General features: G+C 42.7%; 2 protein-coding genes across 6 annotated transcripts in view; both read right to left on the bottom strand.

Annotated features, from left to right (window-relative positions):
- The window catches only part of ABR (ABR activator of RhoGEF and GTPase), a 217,757-nt gene that overhangs the window by 33,708 nt on the left and 164,953 nt on the right, over positions 1 to 19,096 (bottom strand). For all 5 annotated transcript variants that reach the window (XM_072138370.1, XM_072138371.1, XM_072138372.1 and 2 more), the window contains 4 exons: positions 12,310 to 12,414; positions 9,780 to 9,854; positions 5,819 to 5,916; positions 4,619 to 4,750 (listed from right to left, as the gene is read on the bottom strand). In XM_072138370.1, coding sequence (XP_071994471.1) covers positions 4,619 to 4,750; positions 5,819 to 5,916; positions 9,780 to 9,854; positions 12,310 to 12,414 — 410 coding nt within the window. The remainder of the gene's footprint in view (positions 1 to 4,618; positions 4,751 to 5,818; positions 5,917 to 9,779; positions 9,855 to 12,309; positions 12,415 to 19,096) is intronic.
- On the bottom strand, positions 16,181 to 17,765 carry LOC140119394 (uncharacterized). Its single transcript, XM_072138377.1, has 2 exons — positions 17,602 to 17,765; positions 16,181 to 17,496 (listed from the first exon to the last, which is right to left on the bottom strand). Exons 1-2 carry the CDS (start codon positions 17,695 to 17,697, stop codon positions 16,189 to 16,191), a joined length of 1,404 nt encoding a protein of 467 aa, XP_071994478.1. The 5' UTR covers positions 17,698 to 17,765; the 3' UTR covers positions 16,181 to 16,188.

Below are 19,096 nucleotides of genomic sequence, written 5' to 3'. Positions count from 1 at the left end.
ATAGTTATGTGAAATATACTATCCCAATCCTCATGAAGGGTGGAGGTCTCAGAGCTCGATTGATTAGACACTTGTTACCTATTCTTCAAATTTCAATATTGGGACAATCTTGGTAAGCACTTACCAGGGCAACGCTTATAAATCTAGTGTGATAAGTTTACCTTCGTGTTTCAGCCATACATATTAATGTACATTTCCCTAATGTAAAGCCGTGGTTTAATATTCATAAGTTATTAGTCCAGGGGGATTTGCCCATCTTCTATTGTACAATATATCATCCAAAAAATTGTTGGTGCTGTGTTAAGATGTGATACGTGACCAGCAGTACACACAACATATGTTGTACAGGAGGCTATTTAGGGAAAGTCAGACATGGCACAGCCTGGGAAAGTTCTGCAAAACCTAAAATAGCTGGAAAAAAAAGAGCAAGGCATCCAGCTACTTGTTTCATTCACAATCCATTACACTTCATCTGACAGAAGCGATGAAAGGTTAAGCTAAGAGAAGGGGGGAAAACACCTCAATACATTATTTTAACAGCAGAACAATGATGTAAAGTTCAGAATTTTCATGTACTACTAATATACTGTGGAACAATGAATGTGCATCACAGAACATACAGCTGGTACTGAACCAACAGGGTGACGGAGCCCCTTGTCAGGGTGGGCTCATTCATATGTGAATCCTCCTACAGAGCCATGGCAAAGGTGGCCCCAGCCATGGTGTACTTCTTCTGTAAGGAGGGAGCGGGACCCCTGTGGTCATTAACCACCTCATGACTTCCATACGACTATATACTCCATGATGTCAGGGCAGGGGAACACTTCAAATGCACATTTCTTCTGAACCCTGACCACCGCCTTCAATATCGCACCAGTATAGGGTTTTCTAGGTGCCAAATAACTGGAGATGTACCCTGCAGTCAAGAATGCAATATTCCTATACAGTTCCCATTCAGACTGTAACCTTAAAGGAAATCAATTATCAAAATAGAGCATAATAAATCAGGGGCAGTAAGGCTACATTCAGACTGTGTGCTCAGCTAGGCTATAACCCAGGCAAAGCATATTGCCGGTGGAAAATGCGGGGCTCAAATTGTGCGGCCCGATTTTGGACCTTACTCATAGTTCAAGAGAGCATGACTAACAATCATCTTATAGTTGTTATCCATGGCCTCCTTCCTCCTAAAATCCACTTTTAAGGGCTCTCGGCGAAGTTACCAGAGCCCCTCCATGCTGCAGCTTCCACTGTGCAGCAGTGGAGAGGGAGGCAGTGTAACAGCATGTGAAGCCAGAGCATGGAGAGGCTCTGATAACAACTCCAGGAGCCCTTCAGACTCAATAGCATAATTGTAAAAGTTGCTTTTAAAAGGAAGGAGGCCAGGAATAACAAGTATAACAAACATAAGAAGATTACAACAGTCACGGTACCTGGATCTATGAGTAAGTGTCCCTGGTTTATCAGGATATATTTTGATGGTAGATTTAATTAAACAGCGGATATATCTCCATTTCTGTTGCACTTACAAAAACTATCCACCTCTGAACTATGGCGCCAAGAAACACAGGTCAAGTATAATTTTACAGAGGGTATAGGTATCTTAAATGTGCCCCTCCTCCAGCCTGACAGCTAAAAGGAGCACACAGATATTAGAGTTTGCAGAGTTACATGCACCCTCTGCATCTGTAGCTGAACTTAGGAAAGGTTGTCACATTGAAGTTGTTAGTTTAATTTTACTTCTTATCTAATCACATAAAAAACGCATGGGAAAAATGAAACAAAAAAGCATATTTCCAAAGATATCAAAAGAAACCAAAGAAAAGCAAAACAGATGTGCAAAATATGTCCTGGACATTCGGGTACAAATGACCCTTGGTCACAAAAGGGTTAATTTGTCTTATAATGAGTTGGTGCTCCCATTGCATGCCTTGTGCCTATTATTCCAGCTGCAATACAACCTGTGGACAGATGTGGCAAGGGTTATGTAAAAAGGCAGCCACGTTTTTCTAACCCCAGCCACATAACACGACTAGAAGTATTCTGGTACCATGACCCACTGCATCTCACTCTGTGACAGGGGAGATCGGATCATTACATTATTGATGAGTAGAAACTCCACATCTCGGACATTTTCTCACAGTCAGACGATGGTTTGATGATGATAAAAGATGAATGGAACATATTCTCCAGTTGTCTTACATGTGGGAGTGAAGATACAAGGACCATATTATTCTTTAGTCTTATCATTAAGAAAACAGATTACAACCCAACAGCAAGAATAATGGATTTCCCTCTAAGAGACGACTAAAGAAACATCCTTCTTGTCACACAGCAAATTTATACAGAGAATTTCCAGGTCGTGGGGTAAAATGTTCATTACTTCACTAGCTGAAAACTTATCTCAAGTTTCACCAAAAAAAAATAATGAAAGCCATAGCCACATAATGTACCATCCGGTGCCAGCCCCATACTGGGAGAGGGACAGGATAAAATATGGAGCTTTCCTTTCTGGGTGAAACGTTCATCCCTGTGAACATTGCACCTCTCCGAAGTGACCCCAGTTCAAGGGGAAGAGGTAATTATATAGGATATCAGGGGGCCATGGAGAGGGATCAGCGGGCTGACAAGATCTCCTGCGAGGGAAGGAAGAAATTAACTTGGATGCATTCCTGCTTTCTCCCCAAAGAGAGAAGGAGCACATAACACCCCCCAGAGCTGAATAGTAATGAGAACCATGACAATTATTGCACGTTTTATGCATTACATCACAAGAATCTCCAAGAATCCGAGCAGCATAGTGATACACTGCAACACAATTACACAGACATCAATCTCCCAGCTGGACAACGTGTTTACTACAGGACAACAAAAAAGAGGCCAGTGGGAAAACAGACACCAGGGGGCGCCACGACATGTATGTAACAGCAATATCTAGATCCATTAGGTCAGTGACAAAGACCCGCTTATTTATCGCAAAGTGCCAACACAGAAATGTAATTTGTGATTTATACTCCCTTCTCTGTCACAGTTTTCATTGATACCAGCACCTGAGGACACCAATAAAGCAGAAAATAGTCCCAGGTAGAGCTGTCACTTTAAAATAGCTCCGTGCACAGCAAGTCCTGGGCTGTCTGGGACTGCAGGAAGATACCTGGAGTCATCTCTGGTGATGGCCTGAGTGCCCACAGAAAGGGCTCAGAGTGCCACCTCTGGCACCAGTGCCATAGGCTAGCCATCACTGCATTAGGTGCATTTTCACAAATTATTTCAATAAATACATTGTCATTTTTAGAAAAAAAAATCGAAACACAGGAATCACAGGACATCATCACTAACTTGCCCAATGTACAGCGGAGACACTGGACAGGAGGCAGAACAATCCCTTTAATTGTTTGCAGAACATTTGGAATGGAAATGTTTCCAGGCGTAAAATTTGGATACATGTGTGAAGAATGGACATAGGGATAGCGTAGGGAAAAGAGTGCATAGTCATAGGAAGTTACAATATTGCCTTAAAATTGACATTTTTACCCTGGACATTTAAAAACGTGACGTTTTCCTTTAAGGGTTCACTTATTTTTCAAAGCATGGAGGGGGAACCTGTCACATGTAGTTACCTATCTGCAGGCAGCATGTTCTAGAGCAGGATGAATTGAGCAGAAGTTATATAGTAGGAAAAGTGGGAACAGATTGTATATAGAGTCCTATCTGAACAAAAATGTTATAGAGCAGGAGGAGCTGAGCAGATTGTATATAGTGTTCTATCTGCAGACAGCATGTTACCGAGCCTGAGAAGCGGAACAGTTTGTACAGAGTTTCATTTTTGCAGGAAGAATATTATAGAGCAGGAGAATCTGAGCAGATTGTATATGGTATCTCATTGCAGGAATTATGTTATAGAGCAGTAGGAGCGGAGAAGAGTTTATTAAGTCCTATCTAATCGCAGCATGTTATAGAGTTGGAGAAGCTGAACATATTGTATATAGTGTTCGAACTGCAGGCAGTATGTTATAGAGCAGGAGCTCTGTAACATAGAACTCCTGCTCTATAACATACTGCCTGCAGTTCAGACACTATATACAATATGTTCAGCTAAACAGATAGATAGAGCTTGAGGGAAAAGATTTAACATAAATCTTTTTGGGCTTAAGTCCTATGACCTATGCAAAGAAACCTGTCATTCATTGAGACACTCCGCCTACTTGGACCCATTAGCTCTAAAATAGACAGGAATTTAAAGGACAAAAGAATCTGTTCCTATAAAACAATAGATCACGTGTACTGAGCAAGCAGCATGCTAAAGAGTAGAGAGCGCCTGTCAAAATAAGAGTTTCATCTGGTTATATTTGCAGCTAATCCTGTTCCATGATCTTTACCTCAGAGTTCAGCCTGAATTGAGTTTAATTAAATTTGCCAAAAATAAAATTTTATTCAAGAAAAACAAGGACTTGTGTACTCCTTCCAGGAGACTTCAGATAAATCTGTAAAAGCCAGGCCAAAATAATGCAGGCCAATGAAAGCACATTAGAAGAAAGCGCTGCGGGCCAGAATGTAGAAGCCACCCAGAACCACAGCCACAGGGAAGAGGTCACATACAGAATGGACGCAACGTTCCTACCTGGATTTGTCCCTTGCCCATGATCTTGTCCACAATCTCATTGTTGTCCTTGTTGAGTTTGCTCTTGTCGTAGCACTTTTCATAGCACAAGATCCGCAGGTACTGGGAACCCTCCAACTCTATTTCGAATTCCTGCCGAGGTAAAGTAGTAAAGTAACTTATATCTGTAGTCACGATGCAGAACACAGACAAAACTACCATGGCGGCCTATGAATGTATGCAATAGACTAGATGTACATTGTAGCTTCCTCCCAAAGGGGTTGGCCACACAGTGGCTTAGTGGTCAGCATTACAGCCTTGCAGCGCTGGGGTCCTGGATTCAAGTCCCAGGGTCAACATCTGCAAAGAGTTAGTATGTTCTCTCCGTATTTGCGTGGGTTTCCTCCGGATTCCTCCCACACGCCAAAACATACTGGCAGGTTGATTAGATTGTGAGCCCCATTGGGGACAGGGACCGATTTGGCAAACTGTGTGCAGCGCTGTGTAATCTGTGTGCGCTATATAAATAATTATTAACTCGTGTGTTTTGCAATGTGTGTGTAAGTGTGGGGGGCAGGATATTAGGTAATTTACCAAAATACATCTATTAATAGTTCTGCTCTCCTTTCGTGATATGTAAAGTGAAGCCAGGTGGTTTGTTCTAAAGTTGAATTTGTATACATATCAGAACAGCTTATATCTTATAATTGTAGTTCCAGACAAAAAAATTTTTGTCCCAGTGAAAGTTTTTTGCAGTGATGGGACCAAAGATTATCAATAAAACGTCATTACAGACACCTTACAGCTGATTATTGCAGTCTGGGACTAAAGCAAAGCCATCCTGCAGCGGGCAGGTGTAAGTTGGGTGTCCTTAAGTCGGGCACCCCCTGTAATTCAGTTGGTTCTTTTTTCCTTCCATATTTGTAGGAAAGCTGGCCAACAGCCAATAAAGCAAACAAAGGAATGAAAGTCACATTTTATAGACTTAGAAACAATATTACAAAAAAAACAACCAAACAAAATTTTGTGAGGTGATAAAAGTGAGTGTGGACATAATATGGCTTCCCAAAAGCTCGTCTCACAATGGTGGTGGTGTTTAGGTGCTCTGTTAAGGGGTTCCCTTACTAAGGCCCAGTGTGAGACAACAACTGAAGAGCATCCAAGCAGAAATGTATGAGCAGTTTTTAGATAATTTCATATAACAAGTTCTCCATCGCTCACCTCATTCCATTCAGGTTCTGTAGTGTCCCGGAACACTCTGGTTTTAGCTTTGCTGACGAAATAGCCAAACGAGTCCACTTCTAGTGTGCAGTAAAGATCTGACAAGACACAAGGAACAGTCAGCACGTGGATGACATTGGAATGAATGTCTTTAATAACGCATATATACAAGAGCTGATCAGTTATACAAATACAGGCAGTCCCCAGGTTACGTACAAGAGAGGGCCCGGAAGTTGAATTTGTATGTAAGTCGAAACTGTATATTTTATAATTGGAGATCCATGCAAAAAAATTTTTTGCGACAGTGACAATTGGAGTTTATACATTTTTTGCTGTAATGGGACCAAAGATTATCAATAAAGCTTCATTACAGACACCTTACAGCTGATCATTGCAGTCTGGGACTGTAGGAAAGCATTCAGAGAGCTTCACCAGAGGTCAGAGAGATCTGTCTGCAACTATGGGTTGACTGTACGTCAGGTGTCCTTAAGTAGGGGACCGCCTATATATCGAAGCCAAGGGTTTAAAGTAACATTCCAGTCACCGCTGATTCATTGAATTAAACCTTGTGCTGAAGGGAGGAGAAGTACTCAAGGTTCTAATAAGGTTCTAGGAATACAATAAGAATGAGTCCTGCTCCGCCCTTCAGACCCTGCACCAGGCATTATGTTCCTTTTAATTTGTTTTGTGAATTAAAATGAACATACACTCATCCATACATTCTGCAGTCTGTGAATTACCACTAGTCCCGGGCAAAACATTAAAAAAAAATATTGTACATTTTTCACTAAACTGCTGTGCACACCTCTGGGGAACAAAATGAACTCCCAATAAACATTTGTGAAACAGCAGTGAATATGACACATGTTTTCAAAGCAATGTCAAACCAGATTTAGATATCAGGATCACGTTGTGGGGTGAAGCCTTGTATTATACATCAACGATTCCCTCCCGTCAATCGAATAGCAATTAATTCAGAGCAACAAAAATTGAATGAGATTCAATACCTCCTCCCCCTTCTATAGAACCTTTGCATGTGATTCCTCATAGGGAGACTGGATAAATATTAAGCATGACCCTGTCACACTTGCGGGATCCAGTTAGCCAGCACATGAAAGGAGTCTGGGCTTAACATGTCAGCTCCACTTCCTGCCTCAGATCATAAGCTATTTTACAACATGGGAGTTTGGGGCAGTGGCTAATACGTATCTCGCCAGATATCCGGAAAACGTGTATGAAATAATATAGTTGCTGTGTTACATATAGACAGATGGTATTTTACAATCAATTGGGACCAATTCTTGTTTTACTCAAATTACAAAGTTTACTATTATCATTTCCTCTACTCATTTATAATAGTTTAGTTACGCTTTAAATGTTATTTTTATTATTATTATATTATTATTATAATATTATTTAAGAATCAGCCACCAAGTTATCATTACGAATGTCTATTTGGATAGTATACAGTAATGGTTAGCATCCTATGCAAAAGTTGCTGTTCCAAAACAAATGCATGGTTGGGAATATTAAAGTGAGGGATCCCCGACTCCTGCACCTATACTGAATGCCTGATTGATGTAATTTGTTGGCTGTAGAGTGGCCCCATTTTTAATAGTTTCAAATTAAATATTAGATTTTAAGTGTTCTCTTTTCAGGCAGAATAACTGTTCCAAAACTTGGCCTGCAGTAAAGAAGCTATTAAAGAGTTAAGTATAATCTGTAATATAAGCGTAGAAGAAGAAACAACGCACATAATTCCTCTGTGACTTAACGCTTTTCCCCACAATACCTCCCTCTGCATCGTGTTCACAGGCAGCAGCAATTAACACAAAGCAGCTAATGACTTGTGGAGCCGCCTCCATAGGCAATAACAAGGAATTCACCTGGTCTTTCTAATAATACATGTCATCCCGGGAAAGCGGGTGGATTGTGGGGGGGAGAGAAGAAATCACAAAGCTGGATACATAACATTCCATAATGGAAGGCAGTGTATACAGCGATAGGTGATATACATCCGTGTACTGTACTACTGCACAGAAGTGGCAGATCAGATATACTGCTGTGCACCAGCTGTCACATGTGCTCAGTAATGCAATGTTTTATTACTTACAGTATTATTTTTATTACTTATGCTAAAACTGCACCAAAGTTTTGCCATAAAATTATGCAAGAAAGCAAATCAATAGGTGGTACATAGTTAGGCCTAGTTCACACCTGCGATGAGCCATGTAATCATTTTGAGACCACTGTCAGGATGAAAGTTTACCCTTTATAAATATATAAAGGAACTAGAAAAGCTGGGATCACATGGAGCTTAAAGGGAACCTGTCAGCAGAGACTCGACCTAATAAGCACAGTGGGGCAGAGTTACTTACCTGGTCCATTCGCGATCCAGCGGCACATTCTTTGCAATAGATTCGGGTCCGGCCGGGATTTATTAAGGTAGTTCCTCCGCCGTCCACCAGGTGGTGCTGCTGCGCTGAAAAGCATCGGAACGCGCTGGAGTTCACCAGCTCGGGCTGAGTGAAGGTAAGTGCAAGCTCCGCGACAGATTTTTTGTTTTAAACACGGCGGTTTTTCCGAATCAGTCGGGTTTTCGTTCGGCCACGCCACCGATTTCCGTTGCGTGCATGCCAGCGCCGATGCACCACAATCCGATCGCGGGGAAATTGGCGCAAATCAGAAATATTCGGGTAACACGTTGGGAAAACGTGAATCGGGCCCTTAGTAAACGACCCCCAGTATGTAGTCAAGCAACTAAACACATTCCAGAATTTGTGTCTTTTATGGCCTGGTTAAAAGGGGTATTCCCACGAAGACAAAATTCTTAAATATACTCAGGATAACATTAATAGTGCATTCCTTAATTAATTAGTAATAAAAAAAAAAATACAGCGTTTCAGAGATACAAGTCCAACCTATCTCTATCAGTCCTGGTTATTACATTTAAGTTGTCTTTGGATACGACCTTAAACTTTAAATACATCTCATAGCTCTTATCACCTCTCATCTCCGATCTGTCTCGCCTTGTTTTTTTTTATGTATCAGACTCTAATAGAATGTTCAGAAGCCAAATAAAAGTGCAGCTAAACCCTGTAGCCTGATAATCTAAGCACATTGTCAGCACACAGAATCTCATAGCACAGATGTGTCTGCTTAGAGAGTCCCCGTCCACACTCTGGGTGACCAAAACAGCAATAAAACTGAGTAAAATTGCAAAAGAAGTGGTTAAAAATGACATTTATTGTGTAAACATCCCTATGGGATAAAATCAAAATTTTAGAACTTTCTTTCATGGGCAAACCCCTTTAACTTTGAATCGAGATGTACACTGGTTGTGGAAAGTTTAGTACAGAAATAAAGCTCTCCCCGACTCCCTTTGCTGAGGCAGGAAGACTTGACTTTGTGACTTTATACACTTAAATTACATCTCATTTCAAAGTTGACTTTCTGGATGATGCCAGCACACTGGGACCAGGAAGAAAACATTATCTGGAAGGTGCTGATTCCCTTCACAACATACTGGTAGTGTCAATTTCTGCTGACAGATTCCCTTTATAAGATGGTTTTATAACCAACCACCTGCATCAGTAGCAGAACGTCAAGACATGATTTCTGAGACTCATACATGTGGATAAACCCGATACATCAACCAACCCTACTGGATGAGGTTTATTTTTTACTTTTATTCCCCTGACTAATGAAGCATTTGCCTCTGTCTCCCACTGATATTACTGGGATGGCACCAGTGTCTGATAATTATTAAAGGCCTTATGCTGGGCTTAAGAAAAAAAAAAACTAAACAAAACAAAAAATACATTTTCGGATATTGTAATCTTATTAGGCGCTTTGATTTACTATGAGAACACGTAATACTCCAAATGACCTCAGCTTTGGTCTCAGAAAACCGTGCAGGGACCCAGTATAAACATATGAGCTCACATATGCGGACACTTACTGGCAGAGTGGTTGAATCCTTTGGCAGAGTGGACAATCACATGCAGAAAACCATAGAGCCCAGAAGATTCATCATCTACAAGACACATGAATATGGAAACATTTAATACTGCAGAACTACACTGAAGGGAAACAGCAGATACATGTTTTCCTATAGTAACATTCTATAAAGAGATCCTGCAAATCCTACTGATGGACGTGGATTCTAGCGGACCGTCACTTGGGTGGGACTGTCATGTGGGTGGTCCTCAGATCGGAGTCACCAAGATTGCAAGGACAGAGACTCAGCAGTGCAGACCGCCCAGCTGGCAGTACAATAATAACCAATGCCAAAATAAACTGCACCAATAGGGGAAGCTGGGATACCAAAAAAAGGGCATTAAGTTGCGGCAGCTGTATTTTTGTGTAATGAAAAGTTAAACAATTTTCCAATGTACTTTCTGTATCAACTCATCTACTTTCTAGATCTCTGCTTGTTGTCATTCTGTTGAAAGCTTAATTGTTTACTTCATGTGAACAGAAACTGGTCGGTGGTCATGTAATGTCACACAGGTGTGTGACATCACATGACCAGGGATATAACGAGCCGTGCACCTGTGTGACATCACATTAGCAGGGATATAACGGGCCGTGGACCTGTGTGACATTACATGACCAGGGATATAACGAGTCATGTACCTGTGTGACATCACATGACCAGGGATATAACGAGTCATGTACCTGTGTGACATCACTTGATCTGGGACATAACGAGCCATGCACCTGTGTGACATCACATGACCAGGGATATAACGAGTCATGTACCTGTGTGACATCACTTGATCTGGGACATAACGAGCCATGCACCTGTGTGACATCACATGACCAGGGATATAACGAGCCATGCACCTGTGGGACATCACATTATCAGGGATATGACAATCCGTGTGCCTGTGTGACATGAAATGACCATGGAACAGATTTTATCCACAAAAAGTAAACAATTAAGCTTCTTGTTGATTGACAACAAGTAGAGATCTAAAAATATGTGATAAATGAATACAAAAAATATATTAGAAAATTTAATAACTTTTGATTCTACAAACAATAGCAATTACTTTCCGAAAGTCTACATCCCCTTTAAGGATTGTGTTAACACCTGCTTCCTTATTACAGCAGAGCTGGATCTGGATATCAATGAGGCCTAACGGACCCCACTAATTATAACATTAGCGGATAAAACAGTGTAGTACATTTTATCAGTAACATTTTAGAAAGCGTAATTTCAGCTTAGAGAGCCAGGAATGCTGCTGCATTAGACACACCACACAGAAAACACAAACTTTCCCAGATTCTAAGACACTTTGATGTTCTGGTCACTTTGAAATAACATTTTATGCTACTTTTGATGCCAAAAAATCCCTAATATTTTATTCATATTGAACAAACTGTGACTGTATTCCCACAATAAGAGGCTACGGTCATAAATTGTTCTTTAATTTCTTTAGGGTGAAGTTGCAATACCAGCACACACCATGGTCAGGCGCGGCCCTGTTTTTGGAAGAAGGCAGCCATGTTTTTCAAGCACTGGAAACCCCCTTTAAGCATGATGTTTGAACAAATTTGCTCCGTGAACTTGTAGGATTTACAGTAGAAACACTGAACTTGTTTCTTGAGCATGTCCATTCAATTCACTGATGTTGCAATGTTTGTCAGAACAAACTTGGGTGCAGGCAACAGGTTTTGGTCTAAGATCTAATAGCTGACCTGCGTCAGCTCCATAGACTTTAATGGAGAAGAACGGCAATGCGCGGCCGTCTGCTCCATTAGTCTGACGGAGCGGCGATGGGGTCCAAGGGACCCCTAGTTTTCGTGATCTGTGGCGGTCTCAACACTGAGACCCCCACTGATCAGCAAGTTAGGCCCTATCCCGTGGATTACGCAGCGCTGCACAAAGCATGTCAAATCAGTCCCTGTCCCCATGGGGCTCACAATTTAAACAACCTACCAGTATGTTTTGTAGTGTGGGAGGAAACCAGAGGCCCCGGAGGAAACCCACGCAAACACGGTTTTTGACCTGGGTGGGACTAGAACCCAGGACCCCAGCGCTGCAAGGCAGAAGTGCTACCCACTCATCCACCGTGCTGCCCTACTTTATCCCTTCTTTTTATTTTTAAGTGAATATTGTTACGTGCTAAAAGGTCCAGATATGGACATTATCACCCACTTGCCTTAAAATAGAAATCAAATTATATAATACAACAATCCTGTTTCTTATAATGAGCCCAATTCCTTTGGTGCCATTGCTTAGTTTATTATCTGCCCTTTCAATCTACATGAATGCTAAAAATATTCTCACAATCTCCTTTTGCACTCTCGTAACAAAAATTCAAAAACCTATAAATAGCCATAAGCATAATATATTAGGATTACAGTCTAAGGAAATACAAACTTTATCAGACAATCCTAAAAAGGACAAACTTAGAAACTTCAAAATGTGACCTCTAGCACCACCCAGTGGTTGAGATGGTGCACTGCAGGCTGGTACTCACCATCTTTATTGCTGATTATAGGCATGTTGTGAACTGTGCGCAGCTTTAAGCAGGTTCCAGTGAGGAACTGGAGCTCCAAGGAACTGAGTGCAAAGGCTTGAAGATCTAAAGGAAAGGAAAATAAATACTTTTCAAAGTCATGTGCAATATAAGCAGCACAAGAGCCTGGAATAAGCATTATAGATGCAAGTTGTAGATTCACTTTGAAATAAGATTGTATACGTATAAATAGACAAGAAAAGGTCACTTATTTAAATATTGCCACTTTCCATGCTATGTAGCAGTCATCTCATCATGGAGACAGTCCTATCTGTGATTGACAGCCATCTCTAAATAAATAGTCAGACTGGCAAATGCTTATAGGATACCTCTAAGGCGTTGTAGCATAAATAGATGGGAAGTTTAAATATATGTGGGGGAATTTATCATAAGCCCACCCCTGTTCCGTCCAGTCAAACTACGCCAGATCACAGTTTTTTTTTTTGTTTTTTTTTTTTACAGTACGCAGACACGGGGCGTTTCTTCCACCAGCGGCCGTGCCCCTCCATACCCACATGGTGTGGAGGTGGCGTAGTCGCAAATATTATCGCAATTTCTTGCAGTGAGCAAGAAAAGGAGAATTATTCTCACCGTTAATTCGGTTTCCATTAGTCCACCATGACGGCCCCAACTGGAGGATGACCCTTGACCTCTGTAGGGACAGGAAGCAGAGAGGTTAAATACCCCACCCCGGCATCCGTACACCAGTGGCTTCCAAATAACTACACCGGCCTTGGATGCAACCCATTTATTGTATGTTATCAATGCACACAGAACAAATAGGCAATTTCAACTTTTTTCAAATTACAGGGTGGGAAATATATATGGGCCGTCATGGTGGACTAATGGAAACCGAATTAACGGTGAGAATAATTCTCCTTTTCCATAGCGTCCCCCATGACGGCCCCAACTGGAGATGTACCAGATAAATAATTAGGGTGGGACAACAGCTTGTAAGACCTTCCTTCCGAAGGACTGGTCTCTAGCACTTTGAACATCTAGCCTATAGTGTTTGGCAAAAGTTAGGTGAGTAGACCAGGTAGCTGCTCTACATATGTCCTCTAACGAGGCGCCCCGTTTTTCCGCCCAGGAGGCTGCCACTCCTCGGGTCGAGTGGGCCCTAATAGTCCCTGAAATGTCCAGGTTGTTGGCATCATAAGCTTCTTTGATGACTGTTCTTATCCACCTGGCGATGGATGCCTTTGAAGCTTTTCTGCCCTTGCACTTTCCTCTAAATTGTAGGAGAATGTTGTTGTCTTTTCTCCAGGATTTGGTAACTTCAAGATAATGTAGCAGGTATCTTCTGACATCTAGCGTATGCCACTCCTGTTCTTTGGGATGTTTTGGATTCTGACAGAAGGAAGGCAGAATAATCTCTTGGTTACGATGAAAAGATGAAGCTACTTTGGGAGTAAAGGCTTTATCTAACATTAGTACAATCTTATCTTCACATATTTTAAGATAAGGTTCTTTAATAGACAAACTCTGGATCTCACCCAAACGCCTAGCTGTTGTTATGGCTATGAGAAAGGTGAGTTTTAGCGTTAATTCTCTAAGCTTGACCGACTCCAGAGGTTCAAACGGTATCTTTGTGAGATAATCCAGTACTAATGAAAGATCCCAATTGGGGATATTCTGTTTTATTTGAGGTCTTAGTCTAGCCGTAGCTTTGACAAACCTTTGGATCCATCTATTTTCGGCTAATGGGGTGTCGAAAAAGGCACTGAGGGCTGAAATCTGGACTTTTAAGGAATTCGTCTTAAGGCCCTTGTCAAACCCTGCTTGCAGGAAGTCGAGCACCTGTGAGACATTAGGGGACATTTGGTTAGGAGGAGTCCTGCCACAAAAAGACACAAATCTTCCCCATATCCTGGCATAGATTTTGTGGGTAACTGGTTTGCGGCTCGCTTTGAGTGTGGAAATTACCTTGTTTGATAGTCCCCTGGATATCAGCAATCGCCTTTCAGGATCCAAGCCGAGAGCCGGAGAGCCTGTGGATCTGGATGGTAAACTGGACCCTGGAACAGAAGGTTGTTTAGAGGTTCCAGCATGACAGGTCCTTCCAATGCCATCTTTCCTAGCCATGGAAACCAGTTCCTCTTTGGCCACCAGGGAACAATGAGTATAACCTTTGCTTGGTCCTCTCTGATCTTCTGAATCACTCTCGCTATGAGAGGTATAGGAGGAAATGCGTACATTAGAGGACCGCTCCAGGACTGGCTGAAGGCATCCCTTTGGCAAACCGGAGTATTTGGATCCAGAGAGAAGAAATGAGGAACTTTTGTATTTTTGCTGGTGGCAAAAAGATCTGTCACTGGTTGTCCCCATTTTTGTATGAGACTTGAAAAGATGTTCTCGTTTAGACACCACTCGTTGTGGTCTATCGTCTGACGACTGAGATAGTCCGCTACTTGATTCAATTCTCCTTTTAGATGGGTGGCTGAAAGAGAGCGGATGTTGGTTTCTGCCCAGATGAATATCTTGTCTGAAAGATTGAGGAGATCGGGGTTCCTGGTACCCCCCTGATGACGGAGATAAGCCACCGTGGTGGTGTTGTCTGAATAAATTTTTACATGTTTTCCCCTCAGGCTTTGAGCACTTGCTCTTAAAGTCTCTAGTACAGCTCTCAGTTCTCGGAAGTTCGAGGAACGGGATCTGGTCGAGGACGGCCAAAGACCTTGAACGGGAAGGCCTGCTATGTCCGCTCCCCATCCTGACTGACTTGCGTCCGTCCGGATATTTATCACTGGCCAGGGATGCCATGATATCCCTCTTCCCAGGTTGGAAGTATCTATCCACCACTCCAGGGATTGCTTGACCGCTTCCGGAATCTGGACCTTTTGATTTAGATGTTGGGGATCTTTGTCCCAGGAGGCCAATATCCAACTTTGAAGGACTCTGGTGTGACTCTGGCTCCACTGTACACTCTGTATGGAAGATGTCATAAGGCCCAGTATCCTCATGGCTTCCCTTATCGTGCAATGACTTCTTTTTTGAAACAATATGACATGTTGCATTAGTCTCGTTGCTTTCTCTGGCGGTAAGAAGGACATCTGCTGGATCGAATCTAATAACGTTCCTAGAAACACAACCTCTGTACTTGGGTTTAGTTTGGACTTTTCCAGGTTTATTATCCATCCTAACTGATGTAGGATCCTCATTGTGAAATCTCGGTGGTGTATAAGCTCTTGTTTCGAACTGGCCACCAGTAACAGATCGTCCAGGTAGGGGATGACTAGAATCCCTTTCCGCCTCAAGAAAGCTATCACCTCGATCATGATCTTTGTGAATGTCCTGGGGGCCGAAGAAATCCCAAAAGGCAGCGCCTTGTACTGATAGTGGACCTCTTCTCCCCAAGGTGATCGTACTGCGAATCTGAGGAATTTTTGAGATTTTTGATGTATTGGCACATGGTAATATGCGTCCTTCAGATCTATCGTACACATAGACGCTCCTGGTTGGATCAGAACTGCTGCCGAGCTCACTGTTTCCATCTTGAACTTTCGATATCGTATGTACCTGTTCAGATTCTTCAGGTTGCATATCATCCTGAAAGAGCCATTCGGTTTTTTTATCAAGAAGAGGGGAGAGTAGTGTCCTTCTTTTAACTGTGTCTGAGGTACCGGGATGATGACATCCAACTGAATGAGTTTTTGTATCTCTGACCACAGCGAGTTTGAGAGGTTTCCTGAGGGCTGCTCTGTCAAAACAAATTTTCTGGGGGGAAGAGAGGTTAGTTCTAGATGGTAACCTTCCCGAAGAATACTTAGTATCCAGGGATTTGATGTTATCTGAGTCCACTGGAAGTGGAACTTCAATAGTCTTCCCCCCACCCTGGCGTCATTGTTTTCTAAACACTGGGGCCGAGTTGCTGGCACTGAGAAGGAAGCCCCTTCCTCTCCCTCCTTTAGGGTAGCTCCACCTGCCCTGTTTGCCTTTCCCTCTAAAGGGCTGTTTTCTGTCCTTAGAGTCTCGAAAGGGCTGCTTTCTTTGGTTACTTCTGGATTCCGGAAACCCTTTCTTTCTGTCTGCCGCTTTTTCCAACAGCGTGTCAAGTTCGGAACCGAATAGGTATTCCCCTTCAAATGGAATACCACATAATTTTGACTTCGATCTGAAATCGCCAGTCCACTGGCGAAGCCAAAGTGATCTTCTAACTGAATTTGATAGTGCCCCTTCCTTGGCACTTATTCTAACTCCTTCCGCTGAGGCATCTGCGATGAAGGCGGTGGCTGCTCTCAACGTTGAAAATGTACTCAATAGCATCTCCCTAGGAGTACCATCTCTAACATGACCCTCCAGTTGGGTAATCCAATGAAAGAGAGTCCGTGCCATGGATGTTGTGGCAATATTTGATTTTAGATTTAACATGGCACACTCCCATGTCTTCTTTAGAAGGCTGTCCGCCTTTCTATCCAGGGGATCTCTTAACTGGATTGCATCCTCAAACGGGAGGTCCGTCTTCTTGGTCATTTTTGTGACCTGGATGTCTACTTTAGGGGTAGCGTTCCAAATTTTGGCTTCTGTTTCATCAAAGGACAGACGACTTTTAAATTCTCTAGATATGGAGATTTTGTTCTCCGGTTCTCTCCATTCTTCTAGTATTAGTTCCTTAAGAGTGTCATTTATGGGAAACACTCGCCTCTTCTTAACTTTAAGAAGTCCGAATAATTCATCCTGAATAGATTTGGTCTCTTCTATTTCCTCAATTTTGAGGGTATCCCTCATAGCTTTTAGTAAGGGTTCCAGATCTTCGGATGCTAACAAATATCTCGACTCCATCTTACTGGCTGAATTTGAGGGACCTGGCTCCATATCCGTAGACTCCTTGGTCCCTTCTGAGTCTGATGTATAATCCGACATGGATTCTATAACTCTTTGTTTTTTATGTGGAGGCTCCTGAGGTATGAAAGCTGTTATGGATGATGCTATAGATGTTTTAACTTCTTCTCTGATAAAGCTACGCATTTCATCCACAAATGAGGTTCTCTCTTCTCTGAGTAGATTATCTACGCAGGTTTTACAGACCGGCTTTTTATAGTCCGTAGGGAGTTTCTCTAAGCACATATTACACTTTTTGGAAGTGGTTTTCTTTGTGCCGGACTGATCTTTAGCTCTCCCTTTATCCTTCTCCTTTTCCCTGGGCTCCTGCCAAGGAGAAGGAGAGGTAATTAGTCCGTAACCGACACCTCATGTGAAAATATAGGGACATGTGGGTGACCCACCACCCTATCCCCGGTTGACCCTACTTACAGGGTTCAAGGATATGAGGTCCAGACTTGAAGCCTCCATGCCATGTGTCTCCATATTCCCAATTGTGGGACCACTGATATCAGCAAGCCTAAACATTTATAGAAATGTGAGATAGACTGTGACATTTAATCAAGTGGAATATAACAAGGGAGTACCTGAGGTATCTTGAGGGTTACACAGCGCAAGCCCCTAAGAGAGATATACACATGTCTATATAGACCTGAATTGTATATAACACATATGACACATATGAGGCAACCATACAGCATGTTAACCGACCTTGTTGGCTGGAAAATGCTCAGAATAGCGTCCGATTCTAGCGACTACTCTCGTCAGGACCAGAGTGCGACTATTAGACCTCAGATCAACGTGAATACCTGCTTTTTCAAGCTTACCGCTCCACGCTCCTGCTTCCGGGTCGCGCCATCGTGACGTCACATCCGGTCCCGTCATTTCCGGCGGAAGTCGTCACCAGAGTCGGACGGCGGCCGGCCCACGTGACCTCCGCGATGGACACGCTCCGGGTGTCCTTAGCTGCGCAGAGCCGCGGGCAGAGCCGGAGAAGAAGGCATCTCTGTCTTGTGGCAGAGGAAAGGACCGAAGTCCGATCGAGGCCGAGACTGCCTTAGGGTAAGGGACGATTCCCTGCGCCACACTGGTCCCCCCTCACCGTCCCAACTACTGGGGATGAGGAGAGACTTCTCTCTACTCCCTGCCCTGTGTAGGGACAGGAAGCCACTGGTGTACGGATGCCGGGGTGGGGTATTTAACCTCTCTGCCTCCTGTCCCTACAGAGGTCAAGGGTCATCCTCCAGTTGGGGCCGTCATGGGGGACGCTATGGAAATTGTCATTATCAGAACTTCTATGCCAAAAACTAGCATATAACGGTTGATAACTCTCTAATTTAAAGTAAATTAATAAATGAAAACTTATGCTGGAACGTGTCCAATAATTAATTATTTTGGTTTTAAAGGACATCTACCACCAGGATGACAGACTAAAGCAAATGTGCCCGAGGGGCTCCAGGCTATTTCACCTATGAAAACTGGAGACCCTCATGCTCATTTGCATACAGTCCTTCATCCTGGTGGTAGTTGCCCTTTAATGCTGCCTGCAGATAAGACTCTAGGTAGATTCTGCTCAGCTGCTGCTGCTCTAAAAACATATTACATGAATATAGGAAACCATGTATAATCTTCTCAGCTCATCCCGAGACTGGACACTATGTATAACGTACTCAGCTTCTCCTGCGCTATAACATGCTGCCTGCAGATAGGACACTATATACAATCTGCTTAGCTCCTCCTGCTCTACAACATGCTTCTTGCAGATAAAACAATATGAATGTGTATTGTGTCTGCAGATATGACACAATACACATTCTGTTCAGCATGTCGTGCTCTATAACATGCTGTCTGCAGATAGGACACAATATACAATCTGCTCAGCTGCTCCTGCCTGCAGCTAGTACACTATGTAGAATCTGCTCAGCTC

Source organism: Engystomops pustulosus, chromosome 2 (assembly GCF_040894005.1).
Source record: "Engystomops pustulosus chromosome 2, aEngPut4.maternal, whole genome shotgun sequence".
NCBI classification, from domain to species: Eukaryota; Metazoa; Chordata; class Amphibia; order Anura; family Leptodactylidae; genus Engystomops; species Engystomops pustulosus.
Note: the sequence above shows the minus strand (reverse complement) of the source record. Positions and strands in the feature narration are given on the sequence as shown.

Excerpts from the sequence above, each read along its gene's own strand:
- LOC140119394 (XM_072138377.1), bottom strand. The coding sequence starts at position 17,697 with ATGTTTAGGCTTGCTGATATCAGTGGTCCCACAATTGGGAATATGGAG. Across the intron at positions 17,497-17,601 it reads ACCTCATATCCTTGAACCCT|GAGCCCAGGGAAAAGGAGAA; the intron begins GTAAGTAGGGTC and ends TCTCCTTGGCAG.